This window comes from Phodopus roborovskii, unplaced genomic scaffold (genome assembly GCF_943737965.1).
Source record: "Phodopus roborovskii unplaced genomic scaffold, PHOROB, whole genome shotgun sequence".
Lineage (NCBI taxonomy): Eukaryota > Metazoa > Chordata > Mammalia > Rodentia > Cricetidae > Phodopus > Phodopus roborovskii.
In genome coordinates, this window is record NW_026126410.1 from 16848415 (window position 1) to 16870888 (window position 22474).

At 38.8% G+C, this 22474-nt stretch overlaps 1 protein-coding gene across 1 annotated transcript in view; it reads left to right on the forward strand.

The window, feature by feature from the left end:
• The window catches only part of Oxct1 (3-oxoacid CoA-transferase 1), a 125140-nt gene that overhangs the window by 82239 nt on the left and 20427 nt on the right, over positions 1-22474 (forward strand). The window contains exon 14 of the mRNA XM_051182489.1: positions 21475-21564. Coding sequence (XP_051038446.1) covers positions 21475-21564 — 90 coding nt within the window. The remainder of the gene's footprint in view (positions 1-21474; positions 21565-22474) is intronic.

Here is a 22474-nt window from a genome sequence, read left to right on the forward strand (position 1 = left end):
TAATGTGGTTTATGTTAAAAGGTCTTGATTACTATGTTTGGTTTAACAAAGGCATTCCTAGAAATTTAAGATGCCTAACATTAGGATAGGTCAATCAAAAAGATGGCAAAATTTATTATTAAAAAAATGAAAAGGAAAAGAAGAAAAAAACAAAACTCAGAGCCCATATATGAAGTTCTCACAATTATTTGTTTATTTTAAAATAGTGGTAGCCACTCTGTTGTTACATGTTGGGTTATGCAAAGGAATAAAGTCTAATTATTGCCAGAGAACACAATTTATCTTTATAGAAAGCTTACATTATTTGTCATAAATTTAATTGTCAGATTTTCTAAAGTCACCAAAAGAGTCATTGGAAGGGGGTGGGGGTTAAGCACCAAATCTGTTTTGCTTTTAGTTTGATGGAAAACAGTCACAGGGACAAATAATGAATGGAATTTTATTTTTTAACAAATTAAGAAATTAGGATAGTCCTAGATTACAGGAGTTTCTTCCATTATTACAGTCTAGTCCTATCATGGCTTGTGTTGTGCTTATCAGCACTAAGAAACACACATTGACACATTTCTGTTACATAAATATAGTCTATGTTTGCATTCCATGTTTCCTCTTCCATTACTGTCCTCTTTGTGTTCAAGATCCAGTTCAGGGATATTGTATTTTTTCTTATACAATTTTAATCGACTACTTAGGAGCTGTAAATGCCCCAGAATGCTCATCGATTATTCTCTAGTCTTATCTGGTCCCTGACAGTGTCTGCCATTCCTCATTTTTCATGACTTTGCCTGTTTTGAGAAGTATTGATCAGGTGCCTGTAGAATGTCCCTCAGTAAGGCTTTTTTTTTTTTTTTTTTTTTTTTTTTTTTTTTTTGATGATGTCCTCTTAGGGGGTGGGGTTGGGTAAACTTGATTTTAATGAGTGATAAATTACAGTTACATTGGAGTGAGAAGTTATTGTGCTATTCATGGAACCATGACTCCATATAGCAATATTACACTATATACACAGAAAGGATATTTAAGGTTTTTATTCTAAGAAGATAAATGTTTGAGAATACAGATGTGTTGAAACTGATTTAAACATTATATGAAATTACACATTTTTAAATATCATGTTCCTCTGTTGATATGTATAACTTTATTGTGTTTAGTTTTTTTGATGGCAGGTTCTTGCTACATAATCCTCACTTGTCTGCAACTCAGTGTGTAGATGAGGCTGACCTCAAACTTGCAGTCATCCTCTGGCTGTTTTCCAAGTGCTGAGATTATAGTCCTGTGCTACCATGCCCAGGTTACTTTGATCTTTTTAACCAGTTAAAAATAAGTTTAACTGGGAATAAAAAAGAAAGAAAGAAAGAAAAAAATTCTGGATAGGTTAAAAAAAAAAGAGAGAGATAGAATGTCCTTCTTGGATATAGAAATGAATGGCATCACATGGCACACTCTGTACTTTGTCACTTGTTTTTCTGGGCTTGTTTACAGTTAAATGCTATTGTTCCCATTCTTTAGAATACTACTTTATTCTCTGAAAGCAGCTCAATTCATTTAGCACTCATCAAAGGTCAAAGGAGATGAAGTGTTGCATTTTGAAGGGAAGGTGTAATAGTAAGAAAAATACACTCACTCTAAATTGCTTGGAATTTCCTGATGGGATCATCGCTTGTTGATGGAAGTCCCTTCTATCTATGCCTGAGGTTAAGCTGGCTAGGTGACTCAGGGTCTGCAGAGCCATGGTTAGATGAACACCAGTTTAATGGAACTGTCATTATAGTCCCTCTGGAGGGAAGACTGGAGCCAGTGATTTAATCAACAATGCCTACAGAGTGAGACATGTACAAAATGATGATGGGTTCTGAGACTAGTGGATATAGAATACAGTTATGAGAGGGGTATGCCCAACACAGAGGCCTTGCACTCCATGTGCATGCCTTGCTCTAGGTATCTCTTTCACTTGCTTGGTCTTTGGATGTGTCCATTGTTACAAACAGCCAAGAGCCTCATGCCTTCCAGGATTCAGTGATCTGTTTTAGCCCATGACTAATTTGGTAGGTGGGTGATCAGACAATTTGCAGTTGTCTTTTGAACTATGAGAAGGTCATTTTTATAGGACTAAGTCCTTTCACTGTGGGTCTAAACTAACCCCAGATGTTTAAAGTCAGAATTATATTGAATTGGTGAACACACAGCAGGTATTAGGAGAACTGCAGTATTTTTTTTCCCGTGAAGAAAAGTTATACACATTTATTGTCAGAAGTATTGAGTATAAACAGGAAGTTCTGTATACTTTTTAAAAACAGTTCTAGAGAGAAAATATTTCATCTTTCCTATTTATTCATCATTTGATGTATTTGCTACAATATAGTGCTACTTATTGTCTTGCTCTGTGTGTCCTAGCTATCCTCACTGGGAGGTCTTTCAGTTTTGCTCACACTTAGATCTCTTTAGGACACTCTCATCTTTATCGTTTTTCACTGAGTGTTTGCTCACATTCTGATACTACAAAAGATGCTCATCTCTCTGAGAAGTGATTCTTTCTTCAAGTGGTTTGCTTTCTCTTACTGAAAACATGCTATTTAGAAACCAAGATGTGAGTGTGAACTGTGCTTGCTGCTGTGAGGTTCTCACTGTCCCTAGCCTTTCAGCTCACAGTATGAATTCTCATCACGTCACATAAAGAGTTTTGAAGGATGAAAACAACTTCCATTTCAACCTAGTCACTGAGGAAAAAACAAAACAAAACACAACTACCTCCCTCCTCATGTCCATGTCTCTAATTTAAATGCAATCCTTTGAACTAATCTTGGTATTTGAAAAGATCCTTTTTGCCATCTCATTCTGTATGGTTTGAGGAAGAGCAAGTTTTAGTTTATAGCAGCACTCTTGGTTCAAAAGTCTACAAATGAGAGTTGATTCCCAAAAATGGTCATTGCCTGTGATGTCAGGACCCTTGGGCCTTCCTGCATCAACTTAGGCCTTCCATCATCCTAATATTTCAGAAGGGTCATGGTCGTGGTCCTTCTGTGGAACTTTGGGAGCTTAGGCTTCACACCGTGTCTGTACGCAGTGGTACTTAGGAGGACTCTGGTTCCCCAAGTCCCATAAATGGGGCTTTCTCAGTCATCAGAGTTTTAGACCCATCTCTCATATAGGAAGCAGTCTTCACAGAATAAGAGTCACACCTCAAATAAAAAGCAAGGCTTTCTTACTAAGTTGTCATGAGACCAGTTTGTCATTTTTGTTCATGACAAACTACTCCCAGCCTGTTCTTTACAGTCCTCAGACTGGGCATCAGCTGTGCTTTAAACAGACTACTTATAATTAATGTAGACTCAAAGTGATTTTGAACTTTTTCATCCAAACCTTTATTTGCTTAATAGAGAACCTACATTTGGAGTCTACAATATGCTCTTTCATATTTTCTCATAATGTGCTTAAAAAAAAAAAAACCTTTTAAGTTATCATTTACCCTATTTTTTTTTTCAACCTTTCTGCTGTGGGTAAAAACACCATTGCTTGCTTCACTGTATTCCTCAGTAATATTCTTTCAGTCACCATGCCTCTCACTGAAGAAGTCCCATCCAGCTGTCAGAAATGGCAGTGTAATTACAATAATTCTGTGATGTGCTCTTCAGAGCTTTGCAGATGGTGGGAGGTGATGGTGAGGCAGCCGTGCCTCTGCCATGGTTCAGCTTCTCATATCCTCTTCGGGGAATCAGAAAAGAAAATTTCTGAGACCGGGCTATTTCAGACTGCAAAAGACAGCCATAATTTGTATTCCATACTGATGGGTTGTTAAAGAGACCGATGTTTCCTCATATATGCATATTCATAAAAATAGTTATTTTTGTTTTAGCTATTATTGTTGGGAGTATCCAGGGACTTCCTAAAAGTGACATAAGCCTTTGAAGTAGCTGTGTGTTGGTGAATGAGGCCTTTTATTAACCCCTACACCCTTAACCCATTAGAATGTGTATTTGAACACAGCACACAGACTCTGTGTTTGTACATCATACTTGGTAATGTGTGGGTGATTTCATATGATTCTAGCACATTCCCCCTTGATGATCCGATGGAAAGAAAAATTAATTTTAAATATGGTGTCAATACCTGTTTTTTGTTTTTGTTTAATGAATGGCTTTGGAAGTTACTTATATCATCACAGCACTTAATCATTCTAAATAGAACCACCTCATATGTCTATTCTGGAATCCTTGCTCAAGTTCCTCCCACCGATGCCTTTGAAGGCGGCCAAGAAACGGTGAACAACAAGTGATGTTTATTTCCATCTCTGCCATGTTATGATTAGACTAAGTGAAAACTGAAGCCATAGCATTAGGCAGAGCTAGAAATAACAGGTTTTTCTTTGACTGTCTATATTACTAGTCCAGAAAGTAGATCAGATGGCTCACCTGTGACTTTGTGAGAAAGCAGTCAACCTCTATAATGCACTTCCATTACAATGGCATCAACAAAAGAAACATGGTCTCACATCCATTGTACTTTTGGAAAAGAAGATACAGTGTCTCATATTTCACTGCAGACAAGTTAATTAACTCCCTGTAGTCAGTTGTGTTTAATGGTTTTGCTATAATTGATGTCAGTCAATGTTAGATATATTGGGATTTTATTCACTAGGAGTGAATTTTCATAAGAATGCTGCAGAACCACTCTTGAATGGTATTTACTCTTTAAATACAAAGAAACTTTATTTTCCTTGATAATTTTAAGTGTCTACATTAAAATTGGGAAATAATAACTCAATTTCAGAATATATTGGGGAAATATTAACCATTTCCTTTAATGGATTTTCCATTGGCCCTGTAGGGAGAAGACTTTTTAAGTGTATGTTAACAATTTTAACTGTGTATTAGTTCTTCAGATTCTTTCATTTTATTTCTTTATTAGAAAATAATATGTTCACGATAAGTGAAAGCATATGGCTACATGATTTTTTATAACCCATCTCCACTTTTCTTTTTTTAAAAAATATTTAAAAGTATATAACCAAGAATTTTTTATTTAATTTTTTTTATTCATTTTACATACCGACCACAGTCCCCCCCTCCTTTTTTTAGAATAATTCTTTTTTAACTTTCTATTATTTTTTTATACCAGTTTAATCACTTGGTAGTATTTCATTTGATCCCAGAATCTAGGAAAAATTTTTAAAAATGTTTTCACTGATTAGTTGAGGAATTTTCCCTTCCTTTTTACTTCATTTCTGATGGAGTTCTTAGAACAAGACTAGGAAAGTCTTTTAAATGATGTCAGAGACTCCTAGGGAAGGACTAGACAGGTTGAGCATGTTGGTGTACACCCAGGGGGCTTGAGGAATCTTAAGATTGTCCTATGCCCTGCTGAAGGCAAGTTTTCTTTCCTTTTATGTTTATTTATTTCTTTTTTTTTTGACGAGAGAAAATAAAAAAGAATCTAGTAATTTTCTTTTACCAAAATGCCCATCAACAGTTAATCAATAAACTTAGAGGATTGGTTCAATGCACACCAGGATAGCTCACCATTAGAAAGCAGCAGTAATATCAATGATGCTTAGCAAATTAGGCAAAAGAGGTATAAAGAAAGGCTATGTGCTTCAGAGGACATAGGAACAGAGGAAATAGGAAAAACTGACTTTCATTGTTCAAAATCAAGAGAGTATTCAGGAGGATACACGCTTTGAGCAACACTGGTAAAATTCTGTTTAATAATCTGGATTCAGCGTATAATCACATACACTTAAGTTTTCTATACCTTTCCTTATGTATACCAGAACCTCAGTAAACTTTTAGAATGTCCTTGTTTCTAATAGTTCTGTTCTAAATAGCAAATTGAACATGCTACTTATTCAAAACTACAAGGAGACATATATCTGTCTATCAAAGGATGCCGTATTTTGATAAATGTCCCCAGTAAGGTCAACTTTTCTCTCATGACCTGTGGTTGGCTATCAATGAGTGAGGGTTGGGAAGGCCCTTTGGTCAGAGGTTGCCTTCTCCTATGGTCTGGCAGCCAGCTTTCTCTGAGCTCAGCAACATGGAAGAACCACCCCTACCCACCACCCTCCCCAACTGATGCTGAGGTACCCTGTTCTCTACCTGACCTTATCTGGCCTGACTAGCTCTAGCGTGATCCTGGGCACTGTTCCCTGCAGAAGCTTTGTCCATGCTACCCATAGGACTCTGCTTCCTAAAGCTGAACAGACTCACAGAAGCTGTCTCCTGGAGGGCTATCTCCAGCATACTCACAGACTGCACAAGGCCCACTTCTGATGGTCAGCAGACCATGGGGGAGGAGGGAACCCATAAGTGAGGACAGTCAAGTTTCTCTTTGCATTTTGTAAAACACTAAATTCTAAACATTCATCTTAGGACATGATTTCCATGGGTTTCTCTTCTAAACATTTTCCCACAAAAAAAAATGGTATTTACTCTTTTATGATATGATTCATTGTGGTTGATAATAGAAGCAAAACTTACTTTTTATATATGAAGTTCATTGATTTCTTTAGGAATCATGCCCATTACATTTTTGGCATGTTCGAAGCTTACATAGTCAGTTGTTATGAATTACCCCATAATAAATCAATAAAGATTCTGATCATGGTTTCAAAAGGCATCTTTTGTTTACAGTAGGAACTATTTATTCAGGCTCACTTGAAATAATCAGTATCTTAAAGAAACATGTAGTTTTTTTGCCTCTACAGTTTCTGTTATAAAGTGATATAAGCAGTTTGTGTAGAGAATACAGTTTCTGAAGTTTGGCCTAGAACTAGAAAATATACGTGGTTGTAAAACTTTCTGTGTAACTATCAAGACTATTTTAAAGTTGATACATGATACTTGTTCTATAATTCTATCAATTATAGTAGAATTTATTCCTTGTACTTCTAGGGGGAGTGAAGTTTACTCTTTGTGAATACTTGAAAGTAAATAGTGAGTATTAAGGCTTTTAGGATTTGCATTGTTCAAGAACTCTAAGGTGTTCGAAGCAAAGAAATCTGTATGCCTAGAGATAGGCGAGAATACCCAAAAAATGGGAAGTAGAGGCTTAATTCATGGCCACGGCTTGGGTTGTCAAGTTTCTTAAGTTCTTTTCTATGGTTAACTTGTAAATGACATTTTCCTCCTTTGAAAAATAAGCAACAAATTCAATCTATTTTGTATTTTTATGAAATAACATTTACTTAGCACTCTGCCCTGAGGAGGATATGAAAGACTTATTTTATAACAGAGTTATGATCCATTATTGAGTCAATTTCAGAGTACTGTACTCTCTATTATGCCTTGGTCTCTGCCCCCATCTTCACTGTAGGAACTGTTGAATGTTAATTTTGTTGTGCCTGAAGTGAGATATCAATTTCACATCTTGCTTTAGTCACCTCCTAGGGGTCCATTTCTTTCCCTTAATCGGTGTACTTACCCATTACTCTCCGTGCTCTAGGGTGCAGTGAGAAACACCCTGGATGTCTTCATCAGCTCCAGCTACTGTGGTGGAGCTGTATATGGGGAAAACTAAACTTGAAAGATAACAGTGGTGAGAATTTAGGTGGTCTGATGGCTTTGTTTTGTATGTGTGCGTGTGTGCGTGCATGAGTGTGTGTGTGTGTGTGTGTGTATATATATGTGTGTGTGTCTATATAATTTGAATTACTTCTGTAATACATTAAGGAGCATACATCCTGGGGTGTTCTTGTTTTCTCCTATCCTTGGGCACATATTTTCCTTTCCTCTTTACTGTAGAAACTTGCAGTTCTGAATAGGAAGCAGGGAGATTATAACAGTTTAGCACTGAGCTAGCTGGGAGCACTCTGCCCTTCCTGTACCCATCCTCCTCCTAGCTCCTCCTATCATATCCTTAATAGTTGTTTGTTTTTTTTTTTTTTTATAGCTGGTTTGTTTATTTGAGCTAGGGTCCCTTGCTGTAGTCCATGCCGATTAAGAATTCACTATATATTTGAGGTCAGCCTTGAGCTACAGTGATCCTCCTGCCCCAGCCTCCCAAGTTCTGGGAATACAGGCATAAGCTATCATGCCTGGCTTTGGATTTTGTTTCTTCTACTCCTTGCTGTTCGCTTTCTGCAGGTAAAACCCCAAATTTCAATTTGTTGTTCTTTGGCTTTCCTTCTCAAATTCTGTATTTTACCAACAGAACTTACTTTAAAATATAAATTCAATTTTACTTAAACCCTGACTCTGAATACCCATCGTATATCAGTCTGTGTTGGGCTGGGGCTGAAAGAAAGATGAAGGACTTGTGTTGTAGCTAACAAGGTTAGGCTGTCCATCTGTGGCTGATGGTCTCCTCTCTATCAGACGTGTTAGGGCCCCAGTCCTGGTGAATTCAGACATGGCATTAGATGAATGGGACTTGAAAGCTCCCCATTCAGGTCGCTGGATTGTAAGAGTGTGGCTATTGACCACTGCCCCTCTCATAAGAAAGACTTAAATTGAAAGTGTCGATGTGGCCTTGTCACTACCCACCAGGGGCCACCGGCTTCATATTAATACAAATAATGGGATAAATTCTAAACGTTAGTATTCATGGATTCTGTGAGCGCACTCGTGTGTGGTCAATCCTTCATCTCTTCTTGTTAATAAGGTAAGATGGAAATTGGAGAAGACTTTCTGGAGGAATAATCATGGCTGATTATATAAGATGATTATATAAGATGACTGAGGATTGGCTGTGAACGCATGCTGAACAGCCATATGTAAGGTCTGCTCACTTTACTGTACCTGTCATGATAGGAATGTGGAAATCAGGAAACGAGGGCGGCATAGGTCAGGATTTCACTGGCTTGCATTCCAGACTGAACTGCTTATACTTTACCTGGATATACTAAGCAGCCACTTAGGGAATTAATGTAGAAAAAGAGTGTAACCAACTACTTACATAGAGTAATTCCCCTTTTCGCTGGCTAGAGAGGTTTGGGAGGCACAAGGCTGGACATAGCTGATAGAGAGTAATTATGAGAACATTGATTTGGACAAGAAAAGATCAAAGTTCAAGAAATGTTGGGAAAGCTGGAGTTCTTAGTGATTGAATGACTGATTTGGTTGGAGATATAAAGGAGAGGAAGGAGATAAGAACATTTCTGATTTGGATCCTGGGGTAGATGACCTAGGAAAGAAGTTAATGGGTAAGCAAGATTTGCCTCAACAAAAACACTCAATTTCATTAGGAACGCACTGAGCTGAGGCACATTAAAAAAAAAAAAATCATGTTCTATTTCTCATGCATACAGAATACAGAATTAAGATGAGTATCTGTGACTGGCAACCACTGGCTTATACACAGTGATTTAAGGGTTGAGATTTCCTGCATTCTGGTTTGACCATTTCCAACTTGTACTTCAGAAACATGGATCGTTCTTGGGAAGTCTTGAAATATTGAACATCACTTTTACTTTCATTGGCCAGAACTTACTTCTGTGACTTCAATGAAGACTGGAAAAATCTATCCTATTGGCCAAGAAATTAGAGGGGAAACAGGGGAATCAGCCATCAGGCTACCATGTAGGCCTCTTCAGCTTTTCAGACATTGATGTCTGAAGTTCAGAGGGAAGACCGGAACTGGAAATGCCAGCAGAAGCAAAGGCAGTTTATGTTTGGGAGAGCAGATAAGTCACTCTTGGAGAAAAAGTAAATGCAAGAGCTATAGGCTAAGGAGAGAACTCTTAACCTGACCATTGTCCTATGATGGTCTGGGAAAAGGATGCTAAGGAACCTAAGAGTCCCCAAGGGGCCTGAAGAACCAGGCTAGGCCTGTGCCCTGGAAACTTCTAAGTGAATAGTTTGAGACAGTTGGTGGAACACACTGTAACATGCCGGCGGGGGAGGGGGTTGTAAACTCCAAAGCTGCCTCCCAAACCAGACAACTGCCAGAGAGTTCATTGAGTCCAGTTCTCACTGCAAAGGCGAGAGTTCATTGAGTCCAGTTCTCACTGCAAAGGCACAGGCCAGGAAGGGACTGAGTTTAAACTCTGAGCATTGCATGCAGAGGAGCCTCAGGGTGGGTTGTAGCTGATGAAATGGGCTCTTGCCAGAGCAAGAATAAAGGTGCTTATTAAAATGAAATGTCAGGCTTATTACATTTAGCTTTTGGAAAGGCCATTTTATGATGGATAACTGATATTGATGATGCATATGCAATTTTACCTACCTAGCAATAGAGAATATAATTATATTTCCAGTCCCAAACTAGTTCATTTACATGATCAATTCACCTGTTCTGGGAAATAGAATTAAGTCTATGAAAGGAAAGTTACTGTCTGTCTAGGGTTTTGAAAACTAGGTATAATGCAAGAAGGAGAGCACTCTGCTATAGCTTTATTGTAAACTAAGGCAAACTGAAAATCCTCATTGTTCCTAAAGAAAAAGTTACAGCCTGTTTTCTTTGAGTTTCAACAAATGTTATTCTTTAAGCATCTTAGTTTGCCTCTCTCCTACTCTTTAACTGAGAGCATGCTAACGAGAACTTTTCTTCCCTTGAGCATTGTTTAATAATGGGGCAGACAGAAATAAAGAAGCTTATATTTGGATTGAGGTGGGTACTTCATGTTCTGGTGTTTAATATTGAGCAGCAAGTGCCAGTTTTATTAATAAATCGCCACACAGCCATCCTTCCCTTACACTTCCAGTGAGTTCACATTTCCTGCTGTGGCACATGCCACCACTTAAAAATGCTATAAATTGTTTGTATATACAATTAAATGGTTTCTCACTTCAGACCAGAAGAATGAAAAGTAACAAATCTGGAACTGATCTGTTGCTATTTATGGACTAATGAAAAAGATGGTGTCATGAATAATTTTTCAACATGTTTTGTATTTTATTTAAAGCATATTTTGCAGTACCCTCCAAAATATTCAAACTCCTTGTAAAACCTTCAGAAATTACATGATCATGCTCAGAGCTTGATTTATTATTTCTTTTTGCTTATAACTGAGTACTTGTTGTTTGATGCATTAACATTTTTAATGTTAGCACCTTACCAGTTTTACTCTTTAAAAAATTTCTAGCATTAAGCTGGGTCGTGCACACCTTTAATCCTAGCACTTGGGTGGCAGTGCTAGGTGGATCTCTGTGAGTTGGAGGCCAATTTTGTTTACTGATTGAGTTCTAGGATAGCTTCCAAAGCTGCAAAGAAACCCTGTCTTGAAACAACATCAATAACAAAACTCCCTCTAACATTAATAAGTAGAAACAAAGCAGATGAAATACGTTGAAAATATTGATTTATAATTAAAGTCTATGTTCTAGATTTATATTTAAATTTTCTAATGGTCTTTTATTTCTGATTTCTGCTGTGGTACTTGTATAACAGACCCCAGATGCACAGTTACAGATTAAGGATCACAGTTGGAGCATTATCATTTTAGAAGTGTTGTGTGACTCTGTTGTAATGGAGAATACCACTCTCTGGCTCATTTTATTACATTCTTTCCATGCTTGATATCAGGGTCAGCCTGTAAATGAAAACTGATGATATGGCTATAAACTGAACGTCCAGCAATCATCTCCCCATTATTCTAGGTGAGATACATTACAGATCTAAAGTTGCACCATTCAAGAAGTATGTGTTTGCTGATGAGACTTTTAAAGAGGCTGTACTTAGTGTTACCCTGAGCGATGCTCAACTCATGCCCCAAACCTCTTCTGAATTTCAGGCCTATTTTTCTGCAAGTGTCAACTTTTTATGTTGATTTATTTAAAAGTATATTTTTAGTTCCTTAATTCCCTTTTTCCCCCAGCTTTTTGTTTTGCATGTTGAATAGGATGTTGAGTTGGTGGAGGAAGATGGGTATGGAAGTAGAATTCCTTTTCAGCTGTTCTCTTAACTAACAAATCCATTCCATTTCCTCCCTCCCCTTCCCTCTTTCCCTCTCCCCCTCATCCACAGAGAAAGAATATTGGGCCTTTTTAAATGTCAAGTGATGTGCTGGCTGTTTGGATAGCGTGCTGAATTATTTTACCCAGCACACTGTCTGGAAGAGTCATCTTCCTCTTGCCTCAGAAGAGCCTTGCCCCTTCCATTTGCCCCATTATAAATTAACTCTAGTTCTACATTGAGTTCTTTGCTATGTCTTGGTCACCACATCCTTGACTTAGTTACAATAGCTGCTTTATCAAATAAGTCTTCCAGTGTAAGTGTTTTGGCACCCACAACATTCACTTTCCATTGATGTTGAATAGTGGAATATAGCTCTGAATAAGTTGGCTTTGTTATACACAGTCATGCAAGAACCCAGGGTGAAGAGAGCTCATCATATTTTGCCACTTTGCCTTTCCATGTCTGTACTGTAGAAGGTAAAGAAACATGAAGAATGCATACAAGAATTGTTATGGGCCAGCATCTAGAAGTCACAAATATTACCTCTTTCTTTTTTTTTCCATTGTCTGGAACTCGAGTTCATGCTACTCTTAACTATAGAAACACAAGTGGTTGGGTCCCAAACAAATGTCAATAAGCTGAGTATAGTGATGAGTATGCCTTAAATAACTGCTTTTCTCTTCTTCATGCCACTCTACAATCATGTCTTCCTTCAGCAATTGATTTTGTTTCAGAAGTCTTTTGGGAGTTCAGATGGTAGAAAACATTCTGTCTTCTTTTTACCAATGTGTTGAGCATTCTGAAAGAGAAGAAACCAGATACCTGAAGATTTTAGTGTTATGATTGGAAACACTTAGATATGAGAGCACTGCTCTACTATTTTTCAGTATTACTTTCCTAAGCTGGTGGACGAGTTTACTGAAATTACTCATTTTTGTCACCCCTTCCATCCCCTCTCCAGGCACACTTACTTACCAAGTGCATCCTCAAGTGTTATGTGGCAACTTAAACATGCCTATGATAGTTTAATTCTTTCATCCAATTATTTATGGTGTAGGGAAAAAGGAGCCAGTAGGGAGGCATGGACACAGCTGAAAATCCCTGTAATAATAGAATTACATACTGAAAGAACACAAAAGAAAAGTGGAGAATGCCATTTTCAAACAATGAAAGCCTGTTTGTTCTAAAGACTCATGGTTAGTCCTCTTCAACTGGGCAATGAACATTTTTTTATTTATTTTATATAACCAAGTCCATTTAAATTAAAACAAACATTTATAGACAATATTTGAGAATTTGGGCATCGTTCTTTCCAAACTACTTCCTGCTAGTAAGGGGCACTGTCATGGGGGATTCGAAGAAGATTCAGAAATCCTGGCTGTAGTCTGTAAGGCTGCTTTGTCCAGCTGTTTTGAATGTAGGATCACCTGGTACTCTGTTTCAGGTGGTCTGGCGTGATCAAACCACATTAGTCTGGAAGGAATCCACATCTTTTCATTTTCTGTGGAAACAAAAATAGAAATCCTTTTCCCCAGTAACTTGTCCTTGAACTTAAATTGTGGAGTCAAAGCATTTTTTTTAATTTATTATTTTACATGTCAATCCCAGTTCCCTCTCCCTCCCTCCCTCCCTCCCAACCTCCCTCCCTCCCTCCTTCCCTCCCTTTTACACTCTGCCCTCTCATATGCACTCTAACCACCCTCCCCTCCCATCCCCCCACCCCAATTCCATATGTAGGAAATGCCATCCAGTTGGGGTCATGTAGATCTGACAGGTCATGTGAAGTAGGGACTAGGGCTTCTCTCCTGTCTCTAGATTAAGGCAGTTATCCCTCCATGGGGGATGTGTTTGCAAAGTCCTTTTGTGCACCAGGGATACATCCTGGCCCCACTGTCTAAGGTCCCTTAAACTGCTCAGTCCTCCTGGCTGAGACCCATATTCAGGGGGGCCTGAATCAGTCACATGCTGGCTTCCCAGCTATCAGTCTGGTGGCCTGTTAGCTCCTCCTTGTTCAGGTAAGCTGTCTCTATATGTTTCTACCGCCTGGTCTTATCCTCTCCATCTGCATCTGGGTTCTACTTTGACTCAGTGTTTATGTATGGGTGTTTGATCCTATTTCCAACAGGCATTAGTTGAGGGCTCCATGGATAAGTTAGTTGTTGATCTCACTCTCTGGGAAGGGCATTTATGGTAGCCTTTCCATTGAAGCTCAAATTGTTAGTTGGCAGCAGTCTTGTAGTTCTCTAGACCTTTCTTTGTGTTCAATTTTATCTTCAAACCAATATTGGCTCCCTCTTTTATGTTCTCTCTCTCTCTCTCTCTCTCTCTCTCTCTCTCTCTCTCTCTCCCTCTCTCTCTCTCTCTCTCTCTCTCTGACTATCTCTCTTTCCTGTCTTCTATTCCTAACCAGGCTCAATCTTCCTGGTCCCACATGTTTTCCTTTCCTCCCCCTCATTTTCTCCTACTTCTCTCTCCATTCTCTGCCACCCCCTCCACTTCCCCTGAACTCTGGAGGACTTGTCCCTTCCCAGTTCTGTGAGGAACTTTATATGAATCTCTTAGAATACACCTTGTATCCTAATTCCTCTGGTGGTGTGAATTATAGGCTGGTGATCATTTGATCTAGGTCTAAAATCCATATATGAGTGAGTACATACTGTGTTCCTCTTTTTGTGACTGGGTTACCTCATTCAGGATGGTTTCTTCAAGTGCCATCCACTTGCCTGCGAATTTCAAGATACCATTATTTTTTTCTGCAGAGTAGTATTCCATTGTGTAAATGTGCCACATCTTCATTAACCATTCTTCAATTAAGGGGCATCTAGGTTGCTTCCAGGTTCTTGTTATTACAAATAGTGCTGCTATGAACATAGTTGAACAGATGTCTTTGTTGCATGGATGTGGATCATTTGGGTATATGTCTAAGAGGGGGATTGCCAGGTCCTGTGGTAAACTAATTCCCATTTTCCTGAGGAACCGCCATACTGATCTCCAAAATGGCTGTAGGAGTTTGCACTCCCACCAGCATTGAAGGAATGTTCCCTTTACTCCACATCCTCTCCAACATGAGTCATCACTGGTGTTTCTAATTTTAGCCATTCTGACAGGAGTAAGATGGTATCTCAAAGTTGTTTTGATTTGCATTTCCCTGATAGCTAAGGATGTGGAGCATTTTCTTAAGTGCCTTTCAGCCTTTTTGATTCCCTCTATTGAGAATTCTTTCTTCAGTTCTGTACCCCATTTTTTAATAGGGTTATTTGGTGTTTTGTTGACTAGTTTCTTGAGTTCTTTGTATATTTTGGAGATCAGCCCTTTGTCGGATATAGGATTGGTGAAAATCTTTTCCCAGTCTGTGGGCTGCCTTTGGTCTTGTCAACTGTGTCCTTTACCTTACAGAAGCTTCTAAGTTTGAAGAGGTCCCATTTATTAATTGTTTCTCTCAGTGTCTGTGCCCCTGGAGTTATGTTCAGGAAGCTGTCTCCTATACCAATTTGTTCAAAGGTACCTCCTACTTTCTCTTCTAAGAGGTTCAATGTGGCTGGATTGATGTTGAGGTCTTGGATCCATTTGGACTTGAGTTTTGTGCATGGCGACAGACATGGGTCTATCTGCAGTCTTCTACACACTCTCATCAAATTGTGACAGCACCATTTGTTGAAGATGCTGTCCTCGCCCCATTGTGTAATTTTAGCTGTCTTGTTGAAAATCAGGTGTTCATAGGTGTGTGGGTTAATATCAGGATTTTCAGTTCAATTCCACTGGTCTACTTGTCCATTTTTGTGCGAATACCAGGCTGTTTTCAGAACTATAGCTCTGTAGTAGAGCTTAAAGTCAGGAGTGGTGATGCCTCCTGAAGTTCTTTTATTGTATAGGGTTGCTTTGGCTATCCTGGATCTTTTGTTTATCCATATAAAGTTGATTATTATCCTTTCAAGGTCGGTGAAGAATTGTGGTGGGATTTTAATGGGGATTGCATTGAATCTGTAGATTGCTTTTGGCAACATTGCCATTTTTACTATGTTTATCCTACCTATCTAAGAACATGGGAGATCTTTCCATTATCTGGTATCTTTTTTAATTTTTTTCTTTAGAGCCACAAAGTTCTTATTATATAGGTCTTTTACTTGTTTGGTAAGCATTACACCAAGATACTTTATGTTGTTTGTGGCTATTGTGAAGGGTGATGTTTCTCTGAAAAAAGTAGGGCTACTTTATCATGAAAGGGTGTTGAATTTTGTCGAAGACTTTTTCAGCATCTAGGGAAATAATCATATGCTTTTTCTTTTTCTGTTTGTTTATATGGTGGATCACGTTGATGATTTTCGTATGTTAAACCATCCCTGCATTCCAGGGATGAAACCTACTTGGTCATGGTGGATGATTTCTTTGATGTATTCTTGAATTCGGTTTGCCAGTATTTTAATGAATATTTTTGCATCGATGTTCATCAGGGATATTGGTCTGTAGTTTTCTTTCTTAGTTGTGTCTTTGTGAGGCTTGAGTACCAAGGTTATTGTGGCCTCATATAAAGAGTTTGGCAATGAACCTTCTGTTTCTATCTTGTGGAACAGTTTGAGGTGTAGTGGTATTAGTTCTTGAATGTCTGGTAGAATTCTGCACTGAATACATCTGGCCCTGGACTTTTTTTGGTTGGAAGGCTTTCGATGACTGCTTCTATTTTGTTGCGGGTTATAGGTCTATTTACGTTGTTTGTCTATTCTTGATTTAATTTTGGTAAGTGATAGTTATCCAGAAATCTGTCCATTTCCTTTGAATTTTCAATTTTTGTGGAGGAATACAGATTGTCAAAGTATGACCTGAAAATTGTCTGGATTTACTCTGTGTTCGTTGTTATGTTCCCCTTTTCGTTTCTGATTATGTTAATTTGCATGTTCTCTCTCACTGCTTTTTCGTTAATTTGGATAAAGGTTTGTCTATCTTGTTGATTTTCTCAAAAAAACCAAGTCTTCGTTGCATTGATTTTTTTTTTTTTTGTATTGTTTTCCTAGTTTCTATTTTGTTGATTTCAGCCTTCAAGTTGATTATTTCCTGATATCTTCTCCTATGGGGTGAATTCACCTCTCTCTGTTCTAAGGCTTTCAGTTGTGCTGTTAATTCTCTTATGTGACTATCCTCTGTTTTCTTCATATGGGCACTTAGTGCAATGAACTTCCCTCGTAGCACTGCTTTCAAGGTGTCCCATAAGTTCGGGTATGTTGTGTCCTTATTCTCGTTGAATACTAGAAACTCCTTAATTTCTTTCTTTATTTCTTCTTTGACCCAGGAGTGGTGCAATTGCACATTGTTCAGTTTCCATGAGTTTGCAGGTTTTCTGCTATTTGTGTTGTTGAATTCCAATTTTAAAGCATCTTGGTCTGATAAGGTAAGGTACAGGGGACTATTCCTATTCTCTTGGATCTGTTGAGGTTTGTTATGCCACTTAGTATGTGGTCGATTTTAGAGAAGGTTCCATGTGGATCAGAGAAGAAGGTATATTCTTTTGTCTTTGGATGGAATGTTCTATAGATATCTGTTAAACCCAGTTGAGACATAACTTCTGATAGTTCTTTTGTTTCTTTGTTGAGTTTCTGGTTTGTGTTCCTGTCTAGTGTTGAGAGTGTTGTATTGAAGTCTCCCACTATAAGTGTGTGAGGTTTTATATGAGCTTTGAGTTTTAGTAGTGTTTCTTTTATGAATGTGGGCGACTTTGTATTAGGGACATAGATGTTCAGAACTGAGACTTTTTGGTGATGGATTTCTTCTGCGATGAATATGAAATGACTGTCTTCATCTCTTTTGATTGATTTTGGTTTGAAGTCTAACTCATTAGATATTAGGATAGCTATGCCTGCTTGCTTCTTATTTCCATTTGATTGGAAAATCTTTTCCCAACCCTTTACCCTGAGGTAATGTCCATCTTTGAAGCTTAGATGTGTTTCTTGTATGCAGCAGAAGGGTGGATTCTGTCTTCGTATCCATTCTGTTAGCTAGTGTCTTTTTATAGGTGAGTTAAGACCATTAATGTTGAGGGTGAGTAAGGTCCATTGATTTTTGATGTGTGTTTGAATTAGGTTTGTTGTTGGCAGTGGTATTGTGAATATATTAGTTCTGCTTCACCCTTGGTTTTTGGTGTCGTTGGATTATCTGTTGCCTATATTTTTGTGGGCATAGTTACCTTCCTTGGGTTGGAGTTTTCCTTCCAATACTTTCTGTAGGGCTGGATTTGTAGATACGTATTGGGAAAATCTGGTTTTGTCATTAAATATCTTGTTTTCTCCATGTATAGTGATTGAGAGTTTTTCTGTATATAGTAGCCTAGGCTAGCATCTGTGTTCTCTTAGTACTTGTAGAACATCTATCCAGGACCTTCTGGCCTTGAGGGTTTCCATGGAGAAGTCAGGTGCAATTTTGATATGTCTGTATGTATATGTTACTTGTCCTTTTTCCTTCGCTGCTCTTAATATTCTTTATTTATTCTGTATGCTAGGTGTTTTGATTATTATATGTCGAGGGGTCTTTTTTCGTTGGTCCATCCTATTTGGGGTTCGGTATGCTTCTTGTACTTTCATGGGCATGTCCTTCTTCAGATTTGGAAAGTTTTCCTCGATGATTTTGTTGAATATGTTTTCGGCAACTTTGAGCTGGGCTTCCTCACCTTCCTCTATGCCTATTATTCTTAGGTTTGTCCTTTTCATGGTGTCCCACATTTCTTGGGTGTTTTGTGTTAAGGATTTGTTGGATTTATGATTTTCTTTGTTCGATGAATCTATTTTTTCTAGTTTATCTTCTGCGCCTGAGATTCTCTCTTCCATCTCTCGAATTCTGTTGGTTATGCTTGTGTCTGTAGTTCCTGATTATTTGCCAAGTTTTTCTATTTCTAGCATTCCTTAGGTTTGTGTTGAGGGCCTCTATCATTTTTATGTTGGTAACTTTTAAGTTGTTCCCTTCTGCTTCTTCTGCTTTGTTGTTGTGTTCCGTTCTAGTTGGTGTAGATTCCCTAGATTCTGGTGGTGTCATGTTTGTCTTTCTGTTGTTAGGTGTTTTCTTGTATTTCTTTCTTCCCATAGCTTCTTCCAGTAGGTGTTGGTGGGGTCTTCCCTTCTCTCTATGGTACTTTCCTGGTGGGCTTATGTAAGTTAGAGATTCAATATCTGTAGCTCTGTGTGGTCCAAGCTCTCTAAGAGGTCTCTCCGCAGACAGGGACCCAAGGATGGGGTCAGGGCTGAGGATCCAGTAGAAGATGCAATGAGCCAATGACTCTAACCAATGGCTGGCAGAAGAAGACAAAGGCTGAGCTGAAACTTGGGAAGGTTTTGCAGGATAGTCAGATCTCATTGGAAACTGGAACTCTTCAGCTGAGGCCTGTTTCTTTAGCAGAGGCCCAGAGTTCGGTGTCAAGGATCTTGTTGGCAAGAACTCAGAGTGGACCAGCAGAGATAGGCAGATCTCTGGCAGGGGCCCGGGACTCCAGCAGAGGACTGCAGGTGGGGTCAGAGACCAAGCAGTTGGAAATTACTGGTGGTCCCATGTGGATAGGCAGGTCTCCTTTGTTCAGAGTTGCTAGGAGAAGTCTCCGAAGTAGGGTTGTCTGTTGGCTCCACCCTCTGTCCCAGTGCTCAACCAGAGCGGCAGGACCGTGGGCAGGGTAGGGCACAGGGTAGGGGGGGGGCAGGCTCGTGGTCGGGATGGGTGGGGGTGTATCAGAGCTCCAAGGGTGCTCTTGATGGGGACAGGACACAGTAGCCGACAATGAACATTTTTAAGAAAAGTGTTGCTGGCAGTTTTCTTTCCCTCCAGGTCCTACTGCTGCTTTGTCTCAAATAAGTACACAAACACTATATTATTTATAAAACTGTTGGCCAATGGCTAGGGTTTCTTAATGGCTAGCATTACCTTAATTGTTAACCCATAAATGCTAATATATGTGTTTCTACATGGCCTTTGCTTGCCAGAGAATGCCAGGACCTGCTACTCCTTTTGGCAGTTACATGTTTGCTCTTTCTGGCTGGATTTCTCTGCCTACCTTTCTCAGAATTCTCCTCATCTCCTCACCCCACCTATATTCCTGCTTTATTCATCAACCAATGAGAGAAACATATATACAGAAGAAGATTCCCCATCAGACAAGGATTCTGCTTTTGGAGATTTCTAGTGTAGTATCAAGCTTATGCTAGTTACTCAGTAAGTTGAGTCGACTGAAGATCTGCATGAATGTCTTTGTAAATTTTATTTACCATACACTAAGAGTCACAGCATTGATTGGAGAAGTTAGAATTGCACATTTCCACATGGATATTTTGCATTGTTTCCAACCAATTTTCCTGTCTGAACACAACTGATCCTGCATCCTCCATACACCTCTCCCCTCTACTGTTGCTTGCTGCTCCCCATCTCCTTGGTGGTAGGCTCTAAGCTGCAAAGCATCCAGCCACTTCCTCCCTTCCTACATGCTGTTCATCTAATTCATGCCGGTATCATACTGTGTTTACCTCTGACATGTCTCTGAAGTGATGGATATGAGGTCCTTTTTTAAGTCCAGGTGTCCTTCGTAATCTCCTTAGAGCTCTGAGATGATTGGAGAATATTTACTGACAAATGAGCAAGAGGATTGAATTTTAAAATAAATAAATAAAACCTTTCAATGTTAGAAATCATATCTTCACTGAGCTGTGGGAGCATTTATTTCATCATCTTTGGAAACACCTGTGTTTTCCAAAACTCTGTATTCAAGAGACAGAGCAGACAGTGGGAATTTTTCCATGTGCATGGCACCTAGAAGGCGGTTGATAAATGAATAAGGAATAAAGATGAAGGGGTGAGTAGAGATAGATCAGGGATGGCAAGATATTTCTGAATGCAGCTTCTAGTCTGTATTTGACTGGAATGTGATTTTCCATGCACAAGATGAAAGGCCAGAGTTAGAAAGACAGACAGCATCACCTTCACTTTTAGTCACTACTTGAGAATGTCATTAGTGCCTTAGCCTGGGTAATGTGAATCTGTGGAAACCCAAATGTGCTCTAGAAAGTGCCTGTAATGGAAAAATCAGTAATAACAACTACTTGTTTAAAAGAAAGAAATGGAGATCATAGGTGTCAGGTTTCAATCAAATATTTTTGCAAGAATTCTACAAAGGTTCCTATATTAGTTTCTTATTCACTGATTGTCATATTATTAACAAATTGTCAACAAAATTGTATTAGTAGCACTTAGTAGTTAAGGGAGGTTGTAATATTCATCCTGGGGGATGGTGAGATGGCTTAGCAGGTTAAGCATCTGCAGCACAAACCTGGTGGGCTGTTTGATCCCGAAAACCTATGAAAAGGTGGAAGGGAGAGAGCCAGCTCAACAGAACCGTTCTTTAACTTGCATGTGCATACCATGTCATGTTTACCTCTGAGTCATTCACACACATACACATGATAATAACAGTATCAACAACAATAACAAATATATTTTTAAAAATTATTCTGAACTTTGTCCTCCAACATAACAAAATTTTAAGTTCCAAAGCTTCAAGTACTGAGTAGTGATGGTCAGTAAGTTTTTCCTGGGGTGGCTTGTTCTACAAGTTAATGGTGTGCTTCCTTCTATGATGAAAATAAATAGTTACATGTCTACTGAGTTTCTGTTTCTGTTTTACAGGGGAAAATGGTGAAAGGAATGGGAGGAGCTATGGATTTAGTATCCAGTTCCAAAACTAAAGTGGTGGTCACCATGGAGCATTCTGCCAAGGTAACACGTTGTTTCCTCGAACTTCTGAAGACTCACAGGCCATCGAGCCTTGGTGTCTGTGTCGTTTGACTGGCTTTTAATTTTTCTCTGGTTTACTGAAGGTGATGGCACTTACATTTTAGTGGGAAAGAACACAGAGAGGTAGTAATGCATTACCTGGCCAGATACTTGTTCGACTTTGAGGGGATCCAGGTATCAGGGTGTTCTTTGAATATTTGTCTCGATTTCATATCTGAAGTAAAGGCTTTAACTGTCTCCAAAGTCAGTGACAAGATGTTGGGGCAGATGTATTGGTTCCTGCTTTAAGGTGATTATAATTGTTGCTCTCTGTGTTCAATAAAAGCCCTATAGAATGTTGCTTTTTAACAGCAGTTCTTTTCTTACCAAGGCAGTGGTGTTCATTGCAGATATACAAGAGGATGATGGACTATAGTGATAGCAATCATCCTCATTCTCAAAAGCATATTTCTATCATATTATCAAATAGTTATGGAGTGCCTCTTAGATGCTAGGTGATCACAGCTTGGATTTGACCCCCACATAAGCAAAACCCACCCATCTTAAGGGAGTTATTTTTAGTCGTCTCCCTTTCATCCTATATTACAAGCAACTAACATTTACTGAGCTTTTACTGCATGCCAGTCATTTCAGTGTGCTTATGTGTGCATCCTCATGAAGTTGATAATAGATCTTTTATTTTTTATTACATTTATTTATTTCCTTATTCATTGTGTGTATGCATGTATCCACTTTCCACAACATGTGGATGGAGATCAAAGGACAACTTACAGGAGTTGGTTCAGGTTCTGGTGATTAAGTTCAGGCTGTGAGCCTTGTAAGCTAGCACCTTGAATGCATTCTTTCTTACCCACTGAGCCATCTCACTGGCCTCTAATAATAGTCACTCCCT